This window comes from Drosophila simulans, chromosome 3R (genome assembly GCF_016746395.2).
Source record: "Drosophila simulans strain w501 chromosome 3R, Prin_Dsim_3.1, whole genome shotgun sequence".
Classification (NCBI taxonomy): Eukaryota; Metazoa; Arthropoda; class Insecta; order Diptera; family Drosophilidae; genus Drosophila; species Drosophila simulans.
The window spans coordinates 25,724,920-25,752,650 of record NC_052523.2 but is presented as its reverse complement, the minus strand read 5'-3'; the positions used below and the strand labels follow the sequence as shown (position 1 = coordinate 25,752,650).

General features: G+C 45.0%; 3 protein-coding genes across 9 annotated transcripts; 1 reads left to right on the top strand and 2 right to left on the bottom strand.

The window, feature by feature from the left end:
• Window positions 1-27,731, bottom strand: LOC6730063 (protein phosphatase 1B). 6 transcript variants are annotated; one of them, XM_039295946.1, is made up of 8 exons: window positions 27,545-27,731; window positions 27,365-27,481; window positions 25,370-26,265; window positions 25,189-25,306; window positions 22,186-22,291; window positions 22,060-22,114; window positions 14,850-14,921; window positions 2,335-2,417 (listed from the first exon to the last, which is right to left on the bottom strand). In XM_039295946.1, the coding sequence occupies exons 3-7, from the start codon at window positions 26,180-26,182 to the stop codon at window positions 14,889-14,891; spliced, it is 1,125 nt and encodes a 374-aa protein (XP_039151880.1). In that variant the 5' UTR covers window positions 26,183-26,265; window positions 27,365-27,481; window positions 27,545-27,731; the 3' UTR covers window positions 2,335-2,417; window positions 14,850-14,888. The 6 variants fall into 6 exon arrangements, 5 of the variants coding, with proteins under 5 accessions (XP_039151879.1, XP_039151880.1, XP_016036835.1 ...); XM_039295945.2 differs by lacking the exon at window positions 2,335-2,417 and adding an exon at window positions 1-566 and having other exon boundaries at window positions 27,365-27,731; XM_016177771.2 differs by having other exon boundaries at window positions 27,365-27,731.
• LOC6730065 (protein Diedel) lies at window positions 10,632-11,130 on the bottom strand. Its single transcript, XM_002105322.4, has one exon. It carries the CDS (start codon window positions 11,039-11,041, stop codon window positions 10,664-10,666), a length of 378 nt encoding a protein of 125 aa, XP_002105358.1. The 5' UTR covers window positions 11,042-11,130; the 3' UTR covers window positions 10,632-10,663.
• On the top strand, window positions 18,301-20,862 carry LOC6730064 (dynein assembly factor with WDR repeat domains 1). Of its 2 annotated transcripts, XM_002105321.4 has the most exons (5): window positions 18,307-18,724; window positions 18,784-18,859; window positions 18,911-19,312; window positions 19,376-19,693; window positions 19,747-20,862. In XM_002105321.4, the coding sequence occupies exons 1-5, from the start codon at window positions 18,685-18,687 to the stop codon at window positions 20,249-20,251; spliced, it is 1,341 nt and encodes a 446-aa protein (XP_002105357.1). In that variant the 5' UTR covers window positions 18,307-18,684; the 3' UTR covers window positions 20,252-20,862. The 2 variants fall into 2 exon arrangements, with proteins under 2 accessions (XP_016036837.1, XP_002105357.1); XM_016174419.3 differs by having other exon boundaries at window positions 18,301-18,724; window positions 18,911-19,693.

Below are 27,731 nucleotides of genomic sequence, written 5' to 3'. Positions count from 1 at the left end.
TTACACAACACTAGGGTAAATGCGTAATATGCTCGCAATTTCCAGTTATCGCTGCCCGGAAAAATCGACTCGCCGCCGCGGGGGAATGTGGAAAATGCGGAGGGCAATGGGAAAGCGCCTCTATTCGCCGATGGCACAAATAATAATGAATTTTCTCCGCCGCACGCACTTGCCGAACAGCTGATATCGCCGTTTGTTCGTGTGGGCCTTAGTTTTATTTCCTAGATTTATTTTCGCACCGCGAATGTTGTTCAATGTCAAATGCGGCGCCTTTCCTCGCCCGGTTTATTTTTATTCTGGGAGCAAGTGGCACGTGCTGCTTGGCTGCAATTTGTTGCGTGGTCGCGGAATGTTTGGCACCGAATTCCTTTTTTATTTGCCTTTTTTCAGCCTGCACTTGAGGAGAAATCGAATGCAGCCAAACCACCAACAACACGAAAATACATCTGGTGACGACGGGCTTGTTGTTAGTGGGCCACAGCTGATGACGTGTGTGCGAGAGAGAGGGAGCAAGCGAGAGCGGCGGCGCGAGAGTGCAGCAGGGTTGTCAAGTGTGGTAAGAGAGGCTATAAAAAAGTAATATAAAGAACTGCATGCCAAATCATTTATAAATGTACAAATTTTGTAAAATAATGTAATAGTTATTATATATTTTAATAATTACGTATTTAACTATTTGTATATAAGCATGCCCTGGAAACTCTGAAGAGTAGCCGACGGTGTTGCTAAACGCCAAACAGCTGAGCGCCTTGACCGCACTTTCAAACTAGAGAGCGCAACGTCCAATTAGCATTTCCTCGGTATCTTGTATCGTTTTGTCTTCTTTTGTTTACACAATTGATTCACCCACACACAATTAGAATTCGCCCGATTTCTCACAGAATAACACCTTTGCGCACATATGTTTTCTTTATCTCGATTGCTGCCTTTGTTTGGAGTCTGCTTATCGACGCACGAAGCAGAATGTTTGCTGCGCTTTTATCGTAATTGCGATAATTAGAATTCCAATTGGACCGATTTGATTGTGTGCCATTTCTGATTCGCTTTATACAGTCGTCGTTAATGGTACAGTAAAACCGGCTGAAAAGAATTCTGATAATAAAGAAACATATTGAATCAAATCAACTTGTAATACATCCATTATAGCTTTATCCAAAATTAATATGTACCGCGTTCAATTCTGTTGTAAGGGAATGTAATATAGTTGTTTTCGCTTCGTATATTTAGACCATCTCTGCTAATTTGCAAGATACATATTATGATGAACGCACGCTTCCAGATACAGATACTATTGCTTCCTCCACGCTCGACAACCTTGGCAAGGCCGTACCGCATGGAAAGACGTTCCACGGATTCGGATCAATGCTTTCCGAGAATTTTCCGAAAATGACAGATAATGACGGTGGAGCTTGTCGCACAACATGTTATCATTAAATCGCACTCGTATCTCGGGACGGCATTCAGTCAGTTTGCCGGGGATTCAGCCATCCAAGCGCATTACGCGCATTCGTTCCGCATTTCTTCTGGAGCACCCAGTGCCCCTCCCCCTGCTCCACCCCCAACGACGACCTTGGCCCCGACCCCCTCATTCAATCAGAGGCGACTCAACAGATTGCCTGTCGTTTGCCTGCCATTGGAGCCGAAGCAATTCCAATTCAATTTTAGCTGCGATGACGAAGCCGGCGACAACGCTTGCTCCAACAGGGATTTTCGCATTTTTTGCAAAAAGAATCCAAGTGGGCAGGGGCAACTGGAGGTGGAGGTGGGCATGGTTCCACGACAGGCACATTGTAAGCAATCAGCGGAGGAAGGAGCCAAGCGAAATCTCCAGCTGTCAACCGGGCTGCAGATAAAAACTACCTCCCATGCAGGACACTTTCCGGAGTCCTGCCCCCCGCCTCACACATTATAAATACCATTCACGAGTGGAACGGACCCCCGGCCACGGTTAATATCCTTCGGCTGCTCAGACTGTCGAGCAAACATGTAGTCCACATGCACTTGTGGTCAAAATAGTATTACTTCCTCCTGAACAAGTGTGGAAAAATATTCTATAATTCATTTATATTTTATGAGATGTATTGGTATTGTTAAAAGTTACTCAAATCATTATTTTAAGAAGGATTTGATATTTTTAAAATGAGTTACTAGCCATTGTTCCGCTGCTGTTAAAGTAAGCAACCGGTGTGAAGGACATCGTAAGTGAAATCGAACGTTGGACTTACGGAGGGAAAGAGGCGACGAGGCATATAACCTGTGTGGATTCGATTGTGACAATCTATGGGCACAGAAAAATATTGAAGAATAGATAAAGGGTTCAAAGGAAGCGAGCTGTTGCTTTTATATGTTCATAGTTTTATTTAAAGATTTAAGAAAGTAGCTGTGCCGCACTCCATTCCATCATCTCTCAGCAGGAACTGAAATTAAAATAATATACAAATAAATCTTTGGGATATACTATATACTATGTGTGCTTGATATTAGCATTAAAGATATAAGAATCGTATGGCGTATGACAGCACTGGAAATCGTGCAGCTCAAAGTAAAAGTTCGCCATTGAGTATATAAAGTAATGGAACCCCCTTTGAGATGCCCACTTATCAGCTGCACTTTCGAAGCATCTTCGGATTGCTCGCCTCAGCGAGTGCATTCAATCTGATGGTTTGCCAGGTGGCAACTGGCTGTGGGACAGGGCATGTGGATGTGGATGGGATACAGATGATAATGCTAATGGGTGGGTGGTTGGGTTGTCGACTGCTGGTTAGGTTCCATCGCTCATGTGGCGCTGGCTGCCTGGCCAATCAATAAAATTTCACGGCGCAGTAATCAAAGCATGTGACATTAGCGCAAAGTTGAATGAGTCCATGGCCCCGGATCTGGTTAGGCTTTTGTGTGGTGGGCTGACGTGCAGGGGTCGCTCGATAAATAAGTTCCCCTCCTTCGGCTTATACACACATACATAGGTATGGAAATGAGCTCCCCAGCAGAATCAACAGTTTGTCGCCTGCTAATTTTAAACCAGGAAGAGTTGGGGGGCAAAACCGGGACGAAACGGGCCAGCGAAGTTCACCTGCAAGTTTCTGAACATTTATTTTCGTGCAGCGCGCTTAGTGATGCGTTAGGGTAAACAGCTTACAGCTCCAGAGGCTCCGGAGGCGGCGGAGGAGGAACTTGCCAACCGGTTTTGGTCTCTCGGTCGCAGTTAACCGGGCCCGGTTTTTGGTTTGGTTTTGGCAACGACCAACTTGGACTGCAAATCGAGTGGAAGACTTCAATGCGTTGGCAAACGAAAATAAGTTGGCTCTGCCGTGGGAGCTCTCCCTCCTGTCTGCCACCATTTATTCTTGGCTCCGGCTCGAATAAATAGGAGTCCTTGAAGTTCAGACAAAGGTCGCACTCCACGGTAGGTATTCGTATTCAGCGATTTGTGTCACTGCCAAGCGGCGAAAGATGATCAAAGTGCGCCCCAAATGGAAGGCCAAAAGGAAACGCCCTGGCGCGTGTTGGAAAGCCAAAAGGCGAGCAAGGAAGTCGAACAATTGGAAACCGGCTAGAAATGCCAGAAATGCCGCATGATTCAGCCGGCAGCAAGTGCATTTCGACCAGAAGTGCTGGCCAAGTTAAACGGAAACGCAAACGCAAGCAGCTGAAGTGAGGAATTGTTTTGGCAAACTTCGTTTAAGCCAAGTTTCCGATAGAGTCCACTTAAATGGAAATTTTAACAGTAGAAAGGGTTAAGAAAGAACAGACAGTTTAATGCTGGATTCTGAAACTTTAATCAAGAAGGAGACGTTAAGTTACAACAATAATCTTATCAACTTTTATGCAGCAGAAGCTCTTTAAGCCATGGATATTTTTACTAAACTTAAGTGTTCCCTCTGCACCTTGTATGTAAACATAGAATCACTCACAACTTGAAAGAAGAACGATGTTAATACGCGAAAATGCTGTCACTTCATAAGGAAGTGATGTGTCCAATAAAAAATGCAGTAGAAGGTCCTTAAATCTACTGCGAGCATGGCACATGAGTCATCTGTTCTTGGGAATCTCCCACTTAGCCCGGAGCACCCCATCCTGGCGCAATTTTCTGCTGACTGTCGCTTAAATTAGAACAGCATTCAGAGATCCTGCAGTATCCGCGCAGTAATGAAATCCGCTTTAGGAATTCATGTGGGGATAAAGCCGGAAAAAAGAAATGGCTGGGCAATGGCGGCATCAGCCCGAGTGGAAAGTTGAAATTGCTTTGCCCAAAAGGACAGCGGAACGGAGCGGAGTTAACCCACCAGCTTGGGTTAACCGAGGGTGTCCTTTGGCTATTTGCAATATGCAAAATGCGACAAAATAGTTTGGGGGGCCACGGCCACGCCCAGCCACTCGACTGCGCTGGCTGCGTAAATAAACATTTAACTTTCTATTAGGATTTGCATGAGAAGCGAGGGAAAATTGGTGGTGCCATGCGGATGAGGATGCGGAGGAGGAGGAGTAGGAGGAGTAGCCAATTTAAGCGGACTCCTAAGGGGCAGAGCGCGGCTTAATCAGATTGTGGTCTAAACATGCTAATGGCATTATAATTATCCCCAGGGAATGGCACAGCCACCTGCCCCAGCGATTTGCGAATTGCCAACTTTTTGCCACTTAAAGCGGCTAAACTGCACTGTGGCTGCAGTCGCTCCAAGTGCGATCCCTCCGACATTAGCGAATAATCAGCATTAATGGCCAAGATACGAGCGCATCATCCGCCGGATGCGGATTCCAGCGGATTCAAAGGGCCATTGTGCTGCAGCTTCTGTTTTCCATTTGGCCCCGCTCGGCAGCTCGGGGATTATATCCGCAGCAGCTCAATGAAAAATTATATGAACATTGTTGTGGGTTCCGTTCGGTTGGGTGGTGGTCTGCCATGTGGCTGACGCCCCTTGGCCCTTTGGCCCTTTTGTCCGCTCCCCGGGCGACATTGAAATTAGTTTGCATTATTCGAGGCAAGCGCTGACAGTTAATTGTTCTCCAGTTGCCCCTGCTGCAACATTGCTGATCTCTCTTGACACAGCAAACCACAAGTTTGGTGAATGTAATGAGTATTCCCTTAAAAAAACATAAGACTGAAGTGGATGTTTAACCTTCAAGCTTGCACAATTGGAAGTTGGCAAAGCGTCCAAAGATCTAGCCCTCAAATTACCATCAAATAGAAGAACTAGAAAATATTATTGCATTGAAGACATTTGACTTTCATACTTTCTTTACATACAAATTCATTATATTATTATTATTTATATCATTATTTTTCTCAGTGCACTCTATTTGTTATCCATTGGCCATTGTTAGCCACCTCATGATTACCTTTAGGCACGGGGCAAATCTCCTGGTCATGAGCGCAGAAAAATACGTTCATACGCACCATTGTCCACATTACGTATACGCAATGCGCCACGGGCCGCCTGCAATCCACATCAAGAGCCACCGCCTGCTGATTAAGTACGAAAATTTATGGCTCCTTTTTGTACTGGATTCTGAAAGGCACTCTTCTCCACTTTGTTGTTTGCGTGTCAACCTTTTGGGCCATATAAATTAAAAGCAGCTCAGTCTCGGCCTCAAACAACTAAGCCACTTGGCTAAAATGTCTGTGGCTTCAACTGTGTAACTAAAGTCGGTTCAGCATCATTGTCAGGGCCAGATAAAAACTTGAAATCTGCTGCGGGTGCAACTTTGCGCTATATAAATGCGGTGGGACGGCCGAAACCACTTTCAACTGCTCCGAGCCGAAGGAGCACTTTTCCTCGCATTTCCACCCATTTCCCCGCCAATTTTCCAAGAGCACAACATCAGTGCGGGGCATCACGCAGCAGGGCAAACAAACCAGGACCAAGGGCGACAGAAACAAGAAACAAAAGGCGAAAAACAACTTGGCCGCCCACTTTGTTTCCCTTTCCCCTGCACCCCACACCCGGAAAAGTCAATGGCAAAGGCAGCATGCCAGGCATAGTTTAGGCTACAAAATTTATGGTGTTAATTCCAAGTATGAGTGTGTGTGTGTGTGTGTGCGTAGGTCCTGGGGCGAAACTTAGCGTGTGTGTGTGTGTGTTGGGGTGTCTCAATTCGGGACCCTCAGCATGCCACTTTGCACCATGAGCGGCAATAAGCTCCCAGCAAATCCGAAATGTCTTCTCACATGGCAGTGAAAACAGCAAGGAACTTGGCCAGGAAAATATTAAATGCCCTTTTGATACAAAGCATAGAAATTAAAGCAGATGAGAACGAAGTAAATTTGACATTAAGATGGATAAATATCTTGTAGGTGACACATATACTCGTATTCGAAAGGATTGGAGTTAAGCTTGTAGGCCCTCAAATTGATTGAATGATGACGACAGAAGCGAAACTTTTAAAGAGCGTAATAGATGGGCATAATTCGCATAATAAACACAAGAATATTAGTGACTTGCGAGGCGAAAAAGTGATGACACCAGCTAATCCATCATCAAAGCCGACCTTGAGTCAGTCCATCTCGACTGGCCAGCTCGAAAGTGAATCACAGAGCCTCGTTCCCAAGAGTATTCGTCTGCGTAGTCGACTCTATTTATACTTTCTTCATTTCCTTTCCATTTTCCCGCACTTTTCCTGCTTTTTTCAGCCTTAGGAGGCTGGGACAGGAGCTCAGGTTCAGCAGACAGAAGGATACGTGGTTGTCGTCGCAGTCATCGGTGATTTATTGTTTCGAAAGTTTCTCCCTTCCTCGCTCGGCCGTTGAAATGGCATAAAACTTTATTGAAATCCCAGCCACATCCGCCTCATCGGGAGCGCATCAATCAGGGCCCAGTAACATATGTCGGCAGATTGGTTGAGTGCCACGCCCACTGCGCCAGAGCCAGCTCCTAAGGCGGCCCAAATGGAAAATTGACTTTGAGCCGCATAAATTAGAAGGCCATAATGAAACGGACCGGCGGACGGAGGCGAACTGCAGTGAAACAGTAAAAAGTGCTGCAAAATGCCAAGAAGAATACAAATAGAGAGAAATCTGCCCTTAAAGTTAAACGCCTGGAGCGGGTCGGGGAGGTCATTGGGGGTCGGGTGAAGCCAAGCGCAGCTGCAAACAATGGCATTTTAAAAGCTCAGGGCAGGACGAGCTCCGGCTCTTTGCCCGACCTCAAAGCCACAGACAGACAGAGAGGAGGGGGTGGGAAAAATGCTGAGGGGATCGCACACACAGAGAGAAAAATATGCATTCTTTTGGATTCTTCCCAAGTCAACTTCAATAAAGTTGTACATCCTTCTTTCGATAGATTAAAGTAGCAAATTAAATGGAATATAAACAGTTCATCTTATGTTACTCGCATATTTTCCCAGTGTAGATGGCGAGTAATGCGCGGACGACAAACCTTTAAAAGACAAACAAGGCAGCACGACGGTGACACAGCGGCACACATGGCGTATGCGTAATAACATTTTGCGTTACATTTGCTTTTTATTGCATACCGCAAGGCGGATGCCAGCCCTCCTGTTTCAGCTCCAGCTCCTGCTCCTTTGTGTCCTGCGGCCGCCTTAATTTCCGTGCCATGAGGCACGGCAAATGTAAATGTCATACGGCTAATGCGAAAACTTTAAACTGCCCAAACAAATGAGGACCTTCCGGCGCCCGGAATAAAAAACTTTCCCAAATTCGCCGTGTCATCCGGGCATTATAGCACATAATAATTGCCAGTGGCGTCTAACGAATGGCCTCCAGTGGCCCCTTTGACTGATTTAAGAGCAGCCAAAGCACTTGTTTATCTTACGGTTTTCCTGGAAGGGAAACACAGACAAACTTTTCTCAAAAAAAAAAAAGGTATCAGCTAGGATGTTTTTGTAGTGGCTTTAAAGTAACAAAAATGATTTAAACTTAATTAAGTCATGGTGAGTTTAAACTCTACCCCAAATTTGATAAGAACATAAAGAATTGTCCACATATTCGGTAAATGCATTTAAAATTACTTTGTGTCGCATAAATTGTGCTTTAATTAAGTTAAAGTCAGTCAAGTTATCGTCGCACTATTCGCCCAATAACTGGTCAAAGGCTGACAGGCTCCATTGGGCAATCAAACAAGGCCGGGAATCATCAGTAGTGGCGGAATATCCTTTCGGGAAAAGGCGAGTCCAACTGACGAATGTCGTGCACAGCCATCGGCAGTGGGTAATTGGGAGGCCAAAGTGGCACAGAGACTGGCAAAAAATCAGCAAATTGTGTCATCCTCCATCTATCTGTATCTGTATCTGCGCCTGAGTCTGAATCTGTAGCTGTATCTGTAAGTTTGCTGCTCGAACTCCCATTGAGTGGGGATGGGATCGCGGGCGAAAAGTGGATGGAATGGAATGCCACTGAAACGGAAGCCGCGATTAAATACAAATAAGGCATTAAGTGCAAAGGCGCTGAGGCGCATAATACAAATTGCGTCGATTGGGGAGCGACGGGGAATTCCCGATGATTGGGTGGGTGGCCACTTCCCAGGCCCCGCGCCACCCACCACCAGCTATGGGTGGCTTGAAGTTTGTCTGGGTGCTCCTGATTGCCATGTCGCTGCCACTTTAATTCAGAGACAGTCGCGCTGAGAAATGAAGGCAGAAACTATGTCTGTCGACGGCGGGAAAACTCGATGGTGAGTTAAGTGATTTAGGAATGTATATTCAATAAGTAATGTCAGTTAATGTTACAATTCAAATCAGATATTTCTTAGAACGCGCTTAGAAAAACCAATAATGGCAAGGCTCATTAAATTCATGTATTATGCTATTCCTTGGCCTTTAAAATCTAATCTAATAGTCAGTCAGTATTTCATTAGTTGCCACTCAGGCAAACTCAACTCCTCGGAGAGAGCGTGTCCTAGCCAGCTTTTTGTTGCCAATCCCTATACATTTTAGCCATGGCCCGCCAATTTATGCTCGGCAATTGCCCAGCCCCTAAGTAGGCAACGCTCTTCGCTCCATCCGCTGCTATGCAAACTGCCTGCAGTAAAGGACACGAATTGGAATTGGAAGAACAGGACACGGAGGATACGAAGGATACGGCGGAGTGGGGAGGATGGGACAGACAAAGGACATTACATTGCGGCTGGACGCGCTTCGTGGGGCAAGTATACCAACAAATATATATGTATATGTAATGAAAACAGGAGAACTGGCAATTGAAAGTGGTCTGCTTAGTGGAAGAAGAAAGCCGCACTGGGCTTTAAAAGTTGATGGCGGGTGACGGGTGCGTACTCGAGATTCTGGCGGGGAGTGGGATCTGCTCCAAGGCCGAGTCACCGGGTGCAAGTATGCCAATTTATATTTAGCCTCTCATCGGTGGCCCTTTACCCGCAGACGAGCGTCCTCTTTCACTATGATGTTGGATTCCTTCTATTTTTTCTCGCTTTTTTTCTTCCAGCTCGGCCAGCTGCACAATTTTGCGGTTCATTTAATATTTTTTCGTGTTGTTTACCTGGCCGCTTGGCCAATTCTGTGTGGGCCAGGTCGAGTGGCGGCCAGCGGCCAATGGCATTGGCATCGGCATCGGCATTAGTATAAGTCATAGTATTGGTATTAGCCCTGCCATTAGCCTGCTCCGCCGCGGGCTCTTTGAAGCTAACGAGCTGCCATGGCAATTAGGGCGGGAGTCTGCACCGCCGGCGGCAGGAGAGCTCCTGGTTTTCCATTTATATTTTATTGCCAAGGACTGTGAGCTGCCAGAAAAAGTTGCGCCAAGTCATCACAATATGAATAAGTCAACGTTCGGTGTGCACCGAGTTCGATTTGCAGGAGCAGGAGACTCGCAGCACTGAGAAAAAGTGGCCAGTACTTCAAAGAGAGTCTAGGAACACCCTAGACTCGCATTCAATCTGGATACCTTCAAGGCACCCCCGTTTCGCGCAGTGCATCCGAGCGAGTGAGTGGGCATTTGTAGTGGTAGGTGTCAAGCACCTGAGCGCCGCTGAACTCAACTCGAATCAACTCGGCGCCCTGTCAATAATGTGTATGCATTCAGTTTGTGTGTGAAATCAACAGGGCGTGCAGTTCCAATTAAATCCAAGCATTCGCATTCAATTACTGAAAAGGCGACAAATGCACACACCTCCAATAGAATTTTTTGCAGTTCGAGATGAGAGCAGGAAATCCACATTCAGGCAAAGTTTTTCCATCAAAGCTGAACAGAAATGTTCCGGGAATAGCCGGAAGTTTACAGGCGTATAAAGGGAAATATGAACTAAATGCTGAGAAATTCTTAATTTTTAAAGTAATCCCAAATTTTGAGCTCCAGTTCTACTCCAGTTGATGGACATTCGAGTTGAATTGATTAAAATTGACAGCCGTGTAGCAGAGTGTAGCGTAGAATCGAACTAAAGCTGAAGGATGGCGTTCGTATGGAAACAATGCCAGCCGCGCTTAGACAAAAAATATCCAGCTGGGGGATGTGCCGCATTTTTTATGCCATTGTTGTTTGGATGCCAAACTAGTTCCATATGCGGATGTTTTTCATTTAGGGCAGGCGGAAAAATAACCGTAGGGGTGGCTGTCGGCAGCGGAAAATCCAGTTTACATGTCGAGTGGAAAAAGGGAGCAACAAAAAGAAGGACCCTAACTGATTTTTCGCTACCAATTCAAAGTATGGCATTTGAAAAATATTTTCAGACTCGATTTTCAATTGAAAGGGTTCCGCTCTTTAATTTATTTCAAATTCAATCTTCTTAGGTATGTATTGGCACAGAAAGCACAGCTCGGTCCTCTCTGTGCCCAGCAACTCGATGCCGTGTATGTAGTTCTTTTGCAGAAAGTCCTTGGCAAAAGATCCTTGAAGGCAGCCCCTAATGCATTGGCAGCCAAATACATCGCACGCCGCCTTGCCACAATAGCTTCCCACGAGAGCCTCTCCATTGGGGCAGATGGTGATCTTGCAGCCAGTGCCATTGCTTTTCGCACCCACTATTCCACAGACTCCGCCACGGATCTTGAAGTGCAGAGTCGCCGCAGAAGTGCAGCAAGTCGAAGAGGCGAAGTTAATGCATGCCAGCCAGAAAATCGCGGTTGTGAGCCGGTTCATGGCGAGAGATCTAGAGGAATCTGAATAATCTTCTCCTGCTGCACTGCTACTTATGGGAAGTTTAATATGTGCTTATTTGCTGGGATCTGTGTACTTTCCCCAGGTGAAAGAGGTCAGTTCGCTCGAGTATGCAAATTACAACTCTTTTTTGTTTGCCATTTCGATTAGCAAAACCAATTGATTCAATATGCAAGAGAAGTGACAGAATTCGTACCTGCTACCCTCTGTTTTCCTGCTAAAAATACCTTCGGGTGATGCGGTTTGCTAGAATTGGAGCTGACTTGGCCGCGGATTGGATTAGTCTGGAGCACAAAGTTGCGCTGGCAGGCGCGTATAAAAGTGGAGCACACACTCACGGCCACACACGCAGGAACATAAAATGTGGGCACTGATTACATTTGCATATTACGTATACGACCGGGATATCGATGCAAGCGGCTAACCCTTTCCCTCTCCGTTTTCCAGAGCAGCGAGGAGGAGTGTGTTTACGCAAGGAATTTAATTTCCAACTTTGGCTTTGGCCAGGCGGTGCCCGAGAAAAGTTCGTGTCGTGTAAACTTCGTCCTGCCGGTGGGCCACTGATCTAATAAAAGGACCTCGACCGGGCGCCATGTGTGTGACACTTGTGGAGCAGCCCGGCCAGGCCAACGGGATTATGCAGCTCCGTAGCGAACTTTAAATTATGTAATTCAACACGTTGCAGGGGGAAGGGGGTGGTGGCGTCGATGGTGGTGGTGAACGGATCGCAAGGAGCAACATGCAACATGCAACGCGCAACGAACAAGCGGCAGACGCACACGAGCACGTAATATTTACACAGCGAGAAGTCTTAGATAAACTCTGAGATATATATTTATAATACATTAACTTTGAGAGATTGATATATAACATATATACCAATAAATACATATATATATATGTATATATACATTTATTTGGAAGTGGTAACCATTTTTATCAGTGCCCGCATAAATTGTGGCCCTGTTGCCGAGCCAGCGTTCGCCTTGTCGATGGATGAGTATGCCCCACCTGGGATCCACGAATTTCAATTAACGTGCCAACACGAACGAGTTGCTCCCCGTGGCGTCCACCAGCCAATTTTCAACCACTACCACCTGCTTGATGGTACGCAATAAATTCGCCAAAAAATAAAATGAAAAGCAAGTCGGGCAGGTAAAACCACCCACAAACCACCCAGCTGGGTAGTCTCAAAATAGCCTACTTATCGCAGAATTTTGTAATCCCCTGCAACATATATGTTTCCCATTTCTGTAGCACTTCGCACTCACATCCTCATTGCACTTTTGAGTTTATTTTAATCTCTCGAGCGATTAAAACGTGACAGAGCGATTTCAGCCCGGCCACGCCCACTGGCACGGGGATATGCCCACTGAAAAATGGGCGAGATTTATACGTATTTTTGGCTGCTGTTTGGGGAAAAGCGCTTCTGCTGAAAGCGATTTTATCTAAATTGCAATGCGAACGAAAATCATTTATAAGAGTTGAATAAAAAGCAAACAAAGGAGAAATCGTGGCAACGATATGATTGGATTTTCAGCGAAATTCCAAATGCTTTAAATTAATCGCGGATAAACGTTTTCCACAGGAAGCTTTGTTGAGCACATTATTGAAATCGTATTAATCAATATGATTTGACCGCACCTTAATCGCCACAAGGGCGCCATAGATTCCATTTCGATTAGCCGCATATTAAAACAATATTCGAAGTCCTTCCAAAAATTAGCTTTTCGAATGGCCCGTGATTGCAGATAAAAAACCTTAATAAAATCCAAGCGCAAGCCTCGTTGGTTGAACGAACTGAATGTCCTGCGGCAGGATCTGCGTGCCGAGGTGTTGCATGTGCCTCGGCATGCATAAAAGGCAAACGTGCGGGTGCTAAGAAAACACACACAAACACATACACACACGGGAAAAGGACATTCACACACACACACACACAGGATGGCAAGGAGAGTCAGGCAGCTAAGCTTATTTTACAAACGCCAAAGGCTGACTTGAAAGTGAGCTTAATAGGCGACGTGAGAGGAACTTTGTGCGCCAGGAACGAGCGGTTGAATGACTTACTCCGCCACCTCCCCCCGTCGTCCTTTGAGCCCCTCGCCCGCCAAGCTGGCTGCGTGGGCGGGCCATATCATTGGATTAGGGCGATTATCTTCCTCAAATATCATTTTGCACGAATGCCAACAATGTCTAAATTTGCCGCGATTATATTTAAGGTGCCCTGTGACGGTGGGCGCTGATTTCGCCCGGGGGTATGGGGGCGTGGCCCTTCTGCAGACCGCACACAAATGTTGCAGGTGTGCGGTTGCGTGCGCTTTTGTGGTTGCCAAAGGACCGTCGAGCTAACCGAGCACCACCCACACTCGCGCCCAATTACACACAGAGAAAAGAAGGTGTAACTATTGAGTAAGTAGACTTAATTGGATACGAAGATACCTAAATCCTTAAGCTGGCCAGAGTAAATAGTGGGAGCTTGCATCCGTGACTTGAGCTATTTTCCCTTTAAAGATCCGCATTCAGTTGCTGTGGAAAATATGAGCTCAGCTAGCTCCACGTTGCTGGCTATTTACTTTTATGGCTTGTTTGCCAGCTCGTGAAAAGTTTCGGGCCGCACGCCCAAGTGACCCATTAAACGAATTGAAAATGAACAACAGCTCGTCGAGAACTACAGAAACTCCTTAAACCCTGTGATAGGGCTTCTCCGCAACTCGGCAACTCGGCTTTGTACCACGGCGCGTATGTGTAATAAATGTTGATTGAGTTGCACTCTGCATTGCAGGGCACGGGCGAAGTGAAGTCACATCAGATCGAGATTGCTGGGCGAAAGTTGTGGTCATTGCGGTCGAGCGGATTTCATTGAATCCACCGCCCTGCTGGAACTCACAAAAATCCCAATATGCCATGGCAATGAAGGAACTTTGCCAGCCAGAAACCAGAAAACTTTACCCATAAGCACACAAGTATGGCGAAACACGACCGACCAAATGCACAAAGCACAGGAACAAGCAAACAAACAAACAAAAAACGAAATCACAAACTCGTGCCAAACAACTGGCAAACGGAATAACAAAAACGTTTGGCATTTGCCACTTGTGGCCCTCGTGGCGGCAACGTGGCGTATACGCAATATGCAATTAACTCGACCATTTCCTTTCGGTTATGTTCCACTCTCGTCGCTGGCACAGGTGCAAATTGAAAATATGTTGCCAATTGATGTTAATTAAATTCATATTTGTGCACTTTGAGTGCCAAAAGTGCTTCGTTTCCTTGAGCCATAATAATTTGCCCGAATTTATTACGCCAGTTGCCCTGTTTTGATAAATTGCGTCAATGATTTTGCAAATATATTCATGACATAGTTTAGATCGCCAGTAAGAAACCTATTTCTTAGCAGGATTTTACTTTATACTTCCATATTAAAACTTTACAAAATGAAAAGATTTCTGAGTGTTGGGAGGATGCAGCATGCATGAGTGCATGCGACTTACATAAGCAGCTTCAAAAGTCATTTGCACACACGGAATGAGCCATCCGAGCGACAACCAACAACCATTTTGGCCAATGTTCCTTGTTTGCATAAATTTCACGCACATTTCCCATTGCATACTATTTGGGGCAAATGAATTTTGCATAGATGGCCCGCCATTCCGCTGTGCGGCTGCACCCACACACCACTATGTGTGTATGTGTTGCATTAATGGATTCCATTTTATAATTTACAACGATAACATTTTGAATACATAATAGTAGGGACTGGCAACACAATCGTATAATTAAAAGTGCTCACCTTTGGGCCATGCGAATGTGGGCAATTGATTTCGCTGCTCTAGAACGGAATAAAATATGAGATTCCATTGCCCTGCAAGTGAGAGATAAACAAAGTATTAATTAGTTTTAGGTAAAATGAAACTGAATATAGCATATATGGGTTTCCCACAATCCTAAGTTTTCTCTCTGTGATGCAAGCGAACTTGTTGAATGCCTAGAGCTAAGACATGGCTTACTGCACGTTTGTCCTTTCGCATAATTAATTGTTTATTACTTTGTCTTTGGGTGTCAAGTGCAGGCGATCGATGACATTCGTAGCTGAATGTCATCCCGTTTGAGTTGTGGCAAAAAGAGACGCCCCGCAGAAATCAGTGGAGATAAATGGCCATTATAATGCGCACAAATTAACATGCCATTCATCTTTTAGCCGGCCCACTGGCGTGGCTAGCAGTTAATGGCAGCAAAATCTCGGCCAACGAATGTGGCCTGCAATCAGTCTTTGAAAACACACACGTTTGCTGGGCCACGTGGACGAGGGCAACCGGTACATACGTATGATTTAATATAATATCTGCGGAGGGCAATGCATAATTCATTTTAAGCACCACTTACCGTTATGACGAACGGCCATGTAGGCGATTTAAGAGCGCGCTTAATGCCTTTAATACGCTGTTTTGGCCCGAAAAGGGAGCTTCTGCCGGTGCTGACCCTGATTTATGGTGCGTATACTTGATGCGGCCGCTTAACCACACAGAGTGCCTGCCTGCCGAACTTCCTGCTGCCGCTTAATAAAGCCCACAATAAAACTTCAAAACATGAGCACACACACACACCCACACCCACACAGACACACACGAGAAGGATGGCCAAACTGCAGAGAGGGCCATTATTAAATTTATAACATTTCGATGCGTCTGCATTTCAATTGGGAAGTAAACGGTTTAAGGTTTCCAGCCTGCACACAATTTGGCCATAAACTTTAGTCGGCTGCCTGGCTGCCGGGCAACTCGGATTTTGATATATTCAAACCTTAGGGATGGCCAGGCAAACTCAGCTCTGGCTGTTGTGTGTTTTAGGCCAAGCACAATTTCATTTATCAAAGTCGTAAACTTTTCAGTGGCCAGGCCGCAGAATACGTCATAAATGGGGATTCGCACAGGATCAGGTTTGTAGGTTGTTTATTGACTCGAAAATGGCGCCTAAGACAACTAGCTCTCTTGAATTTTAGTTAGTAAAAAAGGGTGTTTAAATATCCTTAAAGTTGTATCCTTTTAGACACAGAAAATGCAGAAGAGTACTCCTTTATTCCATTGATTTCTCTCGTTCTTCCTTCAATTTCGAATTAAAAACAAAGGAAATGGCTGAGTTGTCCATTTGTTTTGCTGATCAAAGGACATCCACCGGATGCGAGAGCACAGTAAACAAATATGCATAAAAATCTATACCATTTAACTACCACTCAGATGACGCTGGCTGCGCTGTGAAATCTGTGAAAATGATTTTAGTGCCGCATGGCACGGCAATTCGATTACCAACCGTTTGATGTCCTGCCAGCCGGCCAGCCATTCAGTCTCCCTCTCCAATTAGAGAGCCACTAACGACTCCTTTTAGCTGAAAGCCTGAAAATAAGCCACACACGTCAACAAAAAAACAAATACCAAACAACCGCGGGCAGGACAAACCGAAAGGAGAGGAAAAATCGCATTCAATGTCGCTTAGTCAAACACAAACCGAGAATCTGTTTATAAATCGCTCATCCTTCTAATTCGACTGGTCTATCGGCTTAGCAAATGTGGTATCGCCAAGTTTTTGTGCCACTCAAGCAGTATTTGGCCCAAATGGTTAACAAGGAACCCGGCTCTCAAACTGTCGAACAAACGGCCATAAAATGCGGCAATAAAATCGGGTTTTGCTCCTTTTGTTGGGGCAAAGGTAAGGATCGTATGTGTGTCTATAATTTATGCAAGCCGGCATTTTCATGGCTAACAACACACAGAGTGATTCCGAGTGAAGCCGCCTGCCGGAAATCAACAAAAATTTATTGAGCATATATTCAAATCCGACCGCTGCTCTTCGCCTGCCCCCGACTGTTGCTTTGTTTATGAAACCGTTTTATGGGCTTTTAAATTGATTTTATTTCCATTCGTACTGCCATTTACTCGTCTCTGATTTCCTCAAAGCTTCCGCTTGCCACGAGTCCTGTGGCATCCCAATTACCCACTGTGCCTCCAAATGAAGAGATGAATATTCTGGAGCGGAACGCAGCTGTTGCTTTTGCTCAGCGCCCCATCCGATTATTTCCAGGGAATGGCAGTGGGGACTGGACCTCCTCACAGTTGCCCCGGCTCCATTTCCATTTCCATCTCAACATCCTCGACATGTTGTCACTGCTCCCATGCTCGCCAATCAATGGACATTCAATGAAATGTTTTATTATTGACCAAACACACAGACTCTGGCCATCTTATCGCACTTTTTCCACCCACACAACTTTTCTGCGCGATTTTCCAACACACTGAGGAAAAAACCTGAGAATTTCAGGTTTACCAAATATCCTAAATCTGTGACATATTAAATTAAGTAACGTAAGGAGAGGTTTTGGGTTTTTCTCAGTGCTCCGAAGATTTCCTCGCACTTTTCCCTGTCCACTTAACTTGGCGCCTGTCGCTTTCAGTTCTCCTGCTGCTGTGCACTGAAATTGGGTGCGATAATATCTAATCATTACTTATCATTTTGGGCCATGCAGAGGTGGAGCTGTGTCCTCCACCCACAACCCCGGTAGTTACTCCACTTGGCCTTTTGTGGGCTGGCTAAGGCTCCTGCTTCCTTGGGTGTCCAACTCGCTTCTCTGGGAATGTCGTCCTGTGGTCCTCACACAATCCCGCTCACTGCCTTTCCCTAACCCGAGGCACCGATTACTGAACAAATTAAATTAGTGAAAATGCCGAAACGAGCCAGGTGAAGCAATCTAATTGCAGGGTGGCCAGGGATTTGCGGGTGGGTGCGTGTCCGCCCACGTGGGACATATGGTAAATCTGCTAAAAATGCGACCAGGTGTCGGCAGCCAATTGGCCTCTGGGGTCCTTGCCTTCCGTTTCCCATCTTGAACAAGCTAATTAGGTGTAATGGCCAGAGACCATTTAGCCGGTCGCTCCTGTCAAATGCCAAAGGGGTTCCCCGAAGGACAATCGGAGGTCAAGGGTTAGTGAGGGTTCACACAGTAGTTGCTGTCTGGCAAAGTTAATTAGTCATGTGCTTTTCGTCATTAAAATTGACTTGACCAAGAAAGTCGAGAGTTTCGACCATAAATCAATAATGCAATTACTAAGTATTACAATGCGTGACTATTGCATTTTGTAGGGTGCTTATAAAGATTAAGCAGAATCTTATATATTTAAAGATCAAGCTAATAAAGTGCAGATGTATAAAATTTTCAATTTTAAAATATAATTTACAAGCCCATTATTTACACAAGTAGTGAGTAGAAATTTACATAAAAAATAGGGTTCTATGAATGGCTGAGTAGGAAAACTGGCTATTATAAGCTTTTGTTAGAAAAGCTTTGAGAGAACTGAAATTCAGCTCCTTTCAAATGGGAACCAACGCAACCAAGAGGGAGTACAGAGTCACATTCCTGCATAGAATACGAATACATTACCCTACATCCTTGAACCGCCCAAGTCCTCGACACAGACCTAGCACAAGGAAGCCAAGGTGAATCGATCAAACAATACTTTTGGCATGGCAGCCAGTCCAATCAACAAAGGCTCAATTAAAGCAGGTCAGCAAACTGACATCCAGCGGAATGCGCCGTGTTGGAATTCTTGAGTTGCCAGAGTCACAACAACCTCAGAATGAGTGCCACCAAGATCTTCCTGCGCTACTATCCGCCAGGTGAGAAGGGTCATTAAACAAAGTGCTAGGTAGCTACTGACTATCTTGGCTTTTTCCAGGACTGGCTATTAACTATAGAACCACGAAGGGCAATGAACGGCTGCGTCACTTCGATCTACTTGACCTAGATTCAAAGTAAGTAAATCCTGCAAGGATGCAGTTTATGCAAGTACTTCTTTCGTGCAGAACCAACATTGAGCCTCTGGCAGACAGGATCCTACTGCAAACCTTAGCCGAAGCGGAGGAGGAGCCATCACCCGCGGACTTGGAGAAGAACCCTCCACCTCGTCCTGTCAGCGGAAGTGTCGCCAGGTCACAGAACGCCTTTAGTGCTCTGAAACAGGCTCTGGAAAAGCTGCAGAAGAAACTGCGAGAGCCTGTGAAGAAGAAGTTCTACCTGCACAAGTGCCACAACTCTCACATCCTGCCTCTGACCAACGTATCCTTCGATCGGAGTGGCGAACGCTGCCTCACCGGCAGCTATGATCGCACCTGCCATGTGATCAACACCCAGACGGCTCAGGTGGAGCACATCCTCAGTGGCCATGACAACGTTGTCTTCTCGGTGGGATTCAATTTTCCCCATTGGTTAGTTCATCTACACAGAGATGGATCTGGAAATTACCTGACATCTTCTTCAATTATTTTCAGCGACAAGATAGTGACTGGATCCTTTGATGGCACCGCAAAAGTTTGGTCCGCCACCAGTGGCCAGTCTCTGTGCACCTTCTATGGACACAACGCAGAACTGGTGGCCGCTGAGTTTCATCCGGTAGATGGAAAATCCATAGCCACTGCTTCCCTGGACGGATCAGCAAGGATCTACGATGTGGAAACTTCCCATGAGCTCCAGCAACTGACCCATCACGGAGCCGAAGTGATTGCCGCCCGCTTTAATCGCGATGGTCACATGCTGCTCACCGGCTCATTCGATCACACAGCAGCTATTTGGGATGTGAGGAGCAAGAGGTGGGTGAAGATCTGAGTTCAAAAAGATCACTATTCGAAGTTTTTCCTTGCAGTCTAGGACATCAGTTGCGAGGCCATAGCGCTGAGTTGTCCAACTGCGTGTGGAATTTCAGTGGATCTCTGATTGCTACTGGCTCCCTGGACAACACCGCGCGGATCTGGGACATTCGAAAGCTGGACCAGGAACTTTATCTGGCTGCCAGGCACAGTGATGAGGTGCTTGATGTGAGCTTCGATGCAGCGGGCCGTCTTTTGGCCACCTGCAGCAGCGATTGCACCGCAAGGGTCTGGAGGCTGGAAGGATCCTCGGAGTTGGAGATGCTCTCACTAATGGCAGGACACTCGGATGAGGTGTCCAAGGTGTGCTTCAGTCCCAGTGGCTGCATGCTGCTCACAGCTTCAGCGGACAACACGGCTCGCCTGTGGCTCACGGAATCCGGACAGTGCTCCCAAGTGCTGGCTGGGCATGAGGGAGAGGTGTTCAGCTGCGCCTACAGCTACGCAGGAGACGCCATCCTGACCGCCTCCAAGGATAACACTTGTCGCTTCTGGAGATGATACGACTGGTACACTGTGCAGCTGAACGATGGGTCCATTGACTGATTAAAAGCTTCGGAGTGTGTGTTTTTTTTTATCAACATTTACTACAAACTCGAGCGTAATTTTGCTTTTCTCTCTTAAGATTTTCTTCATCAACTCGTTTCTTATAAATTAATAGTTCTTAGTTTTCATTCTCGTTTCTTTAAGATCGGACATTATTGTGGATTTCTTTTGTTTTGCTTCTCTTACTTAAGGTTTAGGTATTACTTTTTCGTTTCCGTACATAGATAGTTACAGGTTTTGTTTGCTAGTTTGGTTTCCTTTTACCATTTTTTTCTGGTTTTCTTTAACATTTTTTACTTTACATTATTAAGTTTCGCTGCTTCTGGCTTGGCGACACATCTTCTCGTACACATATAAAAAAGGTGAACAAAAGGTGTTTTAGGTAACAAACGTTTTACAACTTACAAAGGTCCGTTTTCGGTTCGGAATCAATAGTTAATACATGGTTTTTAAATGAAAATATAAAGTTCTTTTACACAAAAATTTGAGCGAGACTCTCGCGGTTTCTTAACTGTCCTCCGTTCTCAATAACATTTGATACCACATTTTCCATTAGTTTTTCCCGGCGCTTTTCCTACTGCTGATAGCTGATTGATGAGGAGGAGTGACGGAACGAAAGGGCACACAGAGGGTTTACAACGTGCACATAGATGGATAGGTCCTTCAGAGGGATCCGATCGGAGTAATCTGTTCGGTGTGGTCCTGGCGCTGGCTTTGAGCCATCCTCGTGATTTCGTCCGATTCCGAGTCTCTGAGGTCTGCTCAGGTACGCTCTGTTCTAGATCTCTCCTATATCTTAAAGTTGTGTGGGCGTGGCTGTTCGTATTGTTGTGTTTAGGACTGCTTCGTACAAACTATAAATGTATCGTTACTCTTATTATTATCATTATTAGTAGGTTTTTCTTTTGTGTTTATCAAAGTAGAAAACTGTTTGGTGTGTGTTCTTGTATGTTTTTGCTTCGTTCAAGTTGTGTGGCTCTGCTTCTGTTCTTTTCTGTTCTGATCTGATTGGTTGCTGCTTTTTCTTAACTGGCTTTGTTTCGTGTTTCGACTGCAACCTAATGCGTTGGACTCTGCAAGAATAACAAATATCTGGATTATTGACCGTGATGGGCAGCCGATGGGTTAGGACATTTTCAGGCAGGATGCACACTTGCGGCGGAAGCGGAAACGAAAGTGGGTTGATATGGATGAGACATGCAGTGACAGACATGCGGTCCTCCCAAGTCTTGCAACAAAGGAAACAAAACAGAGCGAAACAGAATGGAGGGGAGTCGATGATGATGTTGGGGCTAGACGAGCAACATTATGAATTATCTGCTTACATTTAGAGTATGTGAAGCATAGGGTGTTTAGTTATCTTTGTTCTCTTGCTGGTTGGTTGGTTGTTGGTTGGTTGGTTTAAAAATGAACAATTAGCATTACAAAATTCATATATCATCATATGCATACAGCTAGAAAAAAAGAAAGAGAATAGGCAGCCATGATTAGAGGTTACGATTAAGGGGCGAGGGGAACCCAACTAAACATGGCACGATGATAACAGTGGTTAATGGTGACGATCGAATGAACTGCTGTGCTAGCTCTATCATTACCAAATCCGCTGGTGTCGATCTACTGATTGAATCAGAAAAAAACAAGGCAATTTCAAAGGCTACGGCTATAATGGCCAAAAACGGTGCTATGCAGGCGATAAAATATATGTGTTAGCATTGGCGAAAGCGCAGCGAACTGAGTTACAGATTATAGAACAGATTTCGTACTTCACATGGTCGATCCGGAAACTCTTGCTTGAATGTGCGCTCGATAACGTGATATCTGCAAAGGTAAACAAAAAACAGCACTGATTAGCAATCGCCGGACGCTATTTACGGGCATGAAACACTCACTTGGACTGCAGACCTCCTCCGGGTGGAAGACCTTCGATGTCGTCTCTGTTCTGCAGACACTTCAGCAGATCCACGTAGTCGGTTACCTTGCTAGACTCTATCTCGTCTGCAACAAAATCAGAGATAAGTCGGTCATTAGTAATGTGCGGTTTACCAAACACTGCGTTAGAGCTCGAATGACGTTTATAAATAAATATTTATGTACATAAATGGTCCATAAAGAAATACGAATTACACAGTTAAGCTACTTTAAGTAAATGCAATATATAGATACGAACGCTGTCATACAAAATATCAAAAAACGGGTATGTGTGGCCCTCTCAAGCGATTTAAAACAAGGGAAATTACTTGCGCAAGAATTGCTATAGAAAAGCGCAGTCATTAACAAGTTTTGAAGTCTTGGCAATCTCGCAATGATGGTATCTGCATAATTTGTTGGGAAATAAAATGCAAAAAAGCCTTAGATACATTTAAGACAATCCAATTGATCCGATCATAGCAAACTGAAAACTTTCAATACAGGATTTCTGAGCAAAGGGATTGCATAGAACTTTTTTGTTCAATTCAATTTTCCATTGTGGCTTAGGGATACATGCATTCTCGATTATCTGCTGGATTGTGTGGATCACTTTTTACAATTAACACACAGATAAAAACTTATTGAAGGCGGGGTCTGGGTGGGTGTAGGCAAAACAAAATCAAACCAATCAACCGATAAGATAAACGATAACGTAATGACAAAGTGGCTTCGAAAAGTTACAAACTACAAAAGTATAGACGTACCTTATGCTCACTCATCTTAAATTTGAATTGCTTTCTGTTTCTTGTTCTTGCATTGACATTTGGCCCATTCGGCTAAATCGCGCTCTGATTTGGTGGCAATAGTGTATTGGAAATTGGGAATTGTAGAACGAGGCGCGATCAACAACCGTAAAACAACGACACCGAATGGCTAAAATTTTCCTTTGGCCAAATTACTTTAGATAAACGTTAGGCATTAGTTGAAACCTGCTCTCACGAAATCATGAAGAGCTAAGAATTGTTTAGTTTTCGAAATGAACATAATATAAATAAAGCAAAGAAACAAAAGTGTGAATAGAAAATGGCAATAAGCAAATGAAAACCGAAATGATTCCAATAGAACAGCACACAAACACTTTGGCTTAGGTTTTCAAAACTTTCGTTAAGTTATATTTTTGACTGGCATCAATGGTAGTTCATTAATCTCTAAAAGTCGTGTATGTTGGGCTGTGGGTTGTGTGTGTTTTACACTCTTGACTGGATTACCAATTCACCATGGCACCCGGGTACAAATATTTCGGGGGAGTTGCTTAGATTGAGTGGAATATGTCTGATCGTTTTGGGTGGAGTAATCGTTTGCCTTCGTTAACAACAAGCACAACAGTTGGTGAGCATAAGGTTTACAATTCGGTTTCGTTAACCTACGTATACATTCTATAACATTCCAACTCCTTTGGCTACTCTACTCTAGGCTAAGTAATTCGTCTGGACACTGGACATTGAGTATTTGCCATCGTCGTCGGCTTATTGCTTAGTCTAAATAATTTCTTAATGGGTTAGCTACTGTGGTGGGCAATGCATGCTCTACGTCTATTCACTAACTGGCTAATTGTAAATCGTACGAATTCGGGCTAAAGTAATTGTCTATATCAACAAGGTCACGTCTGAAGCTCGGCCTGCGGGTATGGGCCGAACCTCACTTTGGTGTCTCGAATACTGAAGTCTCGGATAAACACCACAAGGGTTATTCATTGCTTTAAATACGTAATTCAAGAAATACGACTACAGTTCATCTGAGCGTTTGCTAGTTAATAAAATATATGTTTTCATTGCTTCTCAAAGTTTCGGTCAGCGATTCAGCTTATTTACATTTCTATCTACAACGAATCTTCTCTGAAGACATTCTATTCTCCTATTTGATTTTGCTTAGAAAGTAATTTAATTCGCTACTCCTACTAGATACATCAATTCCAAGTTTTGTTTTGAGTGTCAATACCTGCGTACGTTAAGTATTGCAATTTCGTTTGATTGATTCGCATCGCGCCTAGTATCAAATGGGGTATACGTATATGTACGTAAATGTATATACAAATTGGCTGACGGGTCATTTAACTACTTAGCTCGGGCAGGTTCGTCGATAATTGTTATTATTTAGGTGTATATGTACGACTAAAGCTAAATGGGCTGGATTTCGCATACATGGAACGCTTTTGGCAGTGGCTGTAGTACACACAGGCATGTATAAATAATACTATAACTCAGGCACACACACGGGGCAGACGAACACTGGTCAGCCACACGCACAGCCACCAGATATGACAAACTAACACGCTATACAGGTATTTGCTATGCATTAGTGATAGGATATTGGTCGAACGCCCACACACACCCCATTTACATATTTATACAGGCAAATATCGGTGAAAGCTCTCTAAAGGAATATATCTAAATGTACCACGAATATGAGCATAAATGAGCCGCATTATGTAGTAAACAACATTTATATAGCACTCTTGTAAACAAAAAAAAACGGACTTGAGCCTTATTGCTGTTGATATGAATTTGTAAATTCGAACTGTTCTAAATAAATATTAGAAATACACATATAGATTATCAGTGCTTATGATTCATCCAATAGAGCTTCCACTGTACTTGCGGTGGGTGTGCGAGGAGTTCATTCTTGGCATTAGTAATGGCAATGGTTTGGTTTTCGTTTTGGTATTGTTTTTCGTTTTGGAACTACTTCGGAAAGGAACTGTTTTGTAAGATTCTAGTTTTGGACAAAGTGGGGCATATACAGCTCTAGAAGCACTTTGGGTCGGGACTGTAGGCCATCGATGAGCCCATATAAAGAGGTCGTGACGCTCAAGGTACAAAATATACGTATTTCGGTTCAATAGAGACACGAAGACGGAGGAGACCACTACGCCATGGGTCAACAGTTTACGATTAGTTATAAACAGAGTAGACGACTAAGACAACCTCTTGTGATCTTCTCGATTTGCTTCTCCAGACGATGTTCAGCCTCTATCGCCTCCTCGGTGGGCTTCGGGGCTCCGGGAAAGGCAATGATGATGATGCTCATGTTGTCGCGGCTACCCTGTTGTCAAGAAATGAACAGCATGTGAAAACTTTGACAATATGCATGGTAATCAGGACTCACCTTGTGCAGGCAGGTGTCCACCACCTGGTTGGCGATGCTCACTAGGTTACTGGTCACCCGCATTCGCGAGTGGATGAAGCTGCACACGTCCTCGTTGGTCATCACGTCCCAGATTCCATCGCAAGCGAGCACCAGGAACTCATCGCTATCCTGGCGGCTCTGACAGAATATCTCCGGTTCTGGCGATACCAACTGCTCGCACTGTCCCTTCTCCTTGACGTTCTTAAAGTCGTAGTCCCCAAGGGCTCTCGACACGGCCAGGGTGCCATTTACGCGCTTTATCATAACACTGCCACCGGCATTGTAGATGCGCTCTTTCTCCTCTGGCAGAATGGGTTTGTGATCCTGCGTGGCGAACACCGGAACACCCTGGCGGCACAAGACTGCCCTCGAATCACCACAATTGGCGATGTACACTTGCGTGAGGCCGACAAAGGCGCACACGGCGGTAGTTCCGCCGCATTTCTCCGACTCCCGGGTGAATTCCGGCAGTTCCCGCATAACCTCGTCGATGCGCAGGAAGCCTGTGCGAATGCCCTTCACGTGGTCGCCTCCAATGAACTCCTCGGTGCTGATAATGCTCTCCAGAAGGTGCTTGGCACAATGCTCCGACACCTTGCATCCGGCATGTCCGTCGAACACGGCAAAGAAGCTCCAGTCCGGCAGGGCATCCCCCAGCCCGGCACGAGCATAGTAGGCGTCCTCCATCTCCGACCGCCATCCCTGCATCGAGCTGACCCCGAAGAGCAGCTTGTTGCCCTCGCCCTCGTCATTGTGCTTGGCGGTTTTCGGCTTATCCAGGAATCCGCCCATGTTCACTGAACATGCTGTGTGCTGTGTGCCGGGCGGGTGCAATTTCTCCTCCTCTCAGTCACGGCTAGCCGGTGCCCAGGAATCTACGGATCGAGGACACAAGGGTATGCAACCATTAAACGACTGCCAATCAATATCAACGAGCAAGGCCTTGAACTTGAACTTTCACCAGCGGATGACTAAGCAAAGGTCATGCCAAAAGAGATACTTTATAGTTTTCCACCCACAAATAATAAACTGAATACTATAAAAATACTCCTGTAAAGTGTATCTGGGTTTTTCTGACACAAACGGATGTGCAAGTCTCGGCTTTTCTGAATCCATTTTATTTCATAGGAATTTCTACGGAAGTTAAGTTGACTCATGGCAGTTTGATTTCAGCTGAACATGAAATAATTATTTGCTATACTCTCTAACTCTCGACCTGTATGAGTCGCAAACGCATCTTGACCGTCAGTAGGATACTGGCAGAAAATCTAAAATTGGTATTAACTATTGATTTAAATATTTGTAGTATGATTTGTAGTATTTCAACCAAGCTGAACTGTTGAGCCCGAAGGACTCCAAATATAATATAATATATATAAACCGGCGAAAACATGTGAATTCCGAACTGGAATCAGCTGGCGCTTCATAATTAATATACACGCGTATGTATGTACATACATATGTACAGTGTACATTTGCGGGGCTTCCCCTTGCCGAGTTTTGCACTTGTGCCACAGAACAATAACTGTAAACCGACTGCAAGGACATGGAAAAAGGCGCAAACACAAAACAAGGGGCGGGGCGGGGCGGAAGACCTCACGGCAGCTGCCCGCCCACTCTTTTCACCGCTATTTCCTCTGTGTCCCGCGCTTTTTTGCATTTCCTTTTGGCACATCGATTTATCAAGGACGCGGCTTCGTCCTTCCGCTCGGCCGACTAAATTTAGCACTCGAAAGTGGGCGTTAAATACATTTTGTGTGGAAAATGTGGGGAAAATTGCGCGCAACAGCATCCATATTCCATTCACAAAAAAAAAAATTTGTTTAATGGCCAGCAAGTTGGCAGCACCGTTTTCATCACGGGCGAGGGGTGGTGGAAGTCCGGCATGGCCACCAAAAAATGGTTGGTAATGAAAACGCACTCGCGATTTATGATCTTCGGTGCTGGGAAAACCTTCGCCTCTCGTATTTTCACCTCGCAAATTCTAAGTTTGATGATCTGCTTCTTCTTCCTCCGCTTGCTGCTCTTCTCTCCGCGTGCGAGTGGTTGTGTGTGTGCGAGTGCGTCGGTGAGCTGCGTGCGTGTGCGTGTCTGCCGTAAGTAAAAGTTTAAGAAGAAAAAACGATCGCTTTCCACTTGATTTTCATCGCCTACTAGAGCTTTCAAGATCAACGAACAAGTCGCGCACTTATTAGCACTTTTGCGCGATCGCGAAATGCACTTTCGAGGCGGAAATGGAGTTTTTTCTAATATTTTGATTAACAAAGTGACTAGTGATGTAAAAAAGCATCGGGCATCGATGTACTTAGCGCGATACTTATCGATGGTGTTCGAATAGCCA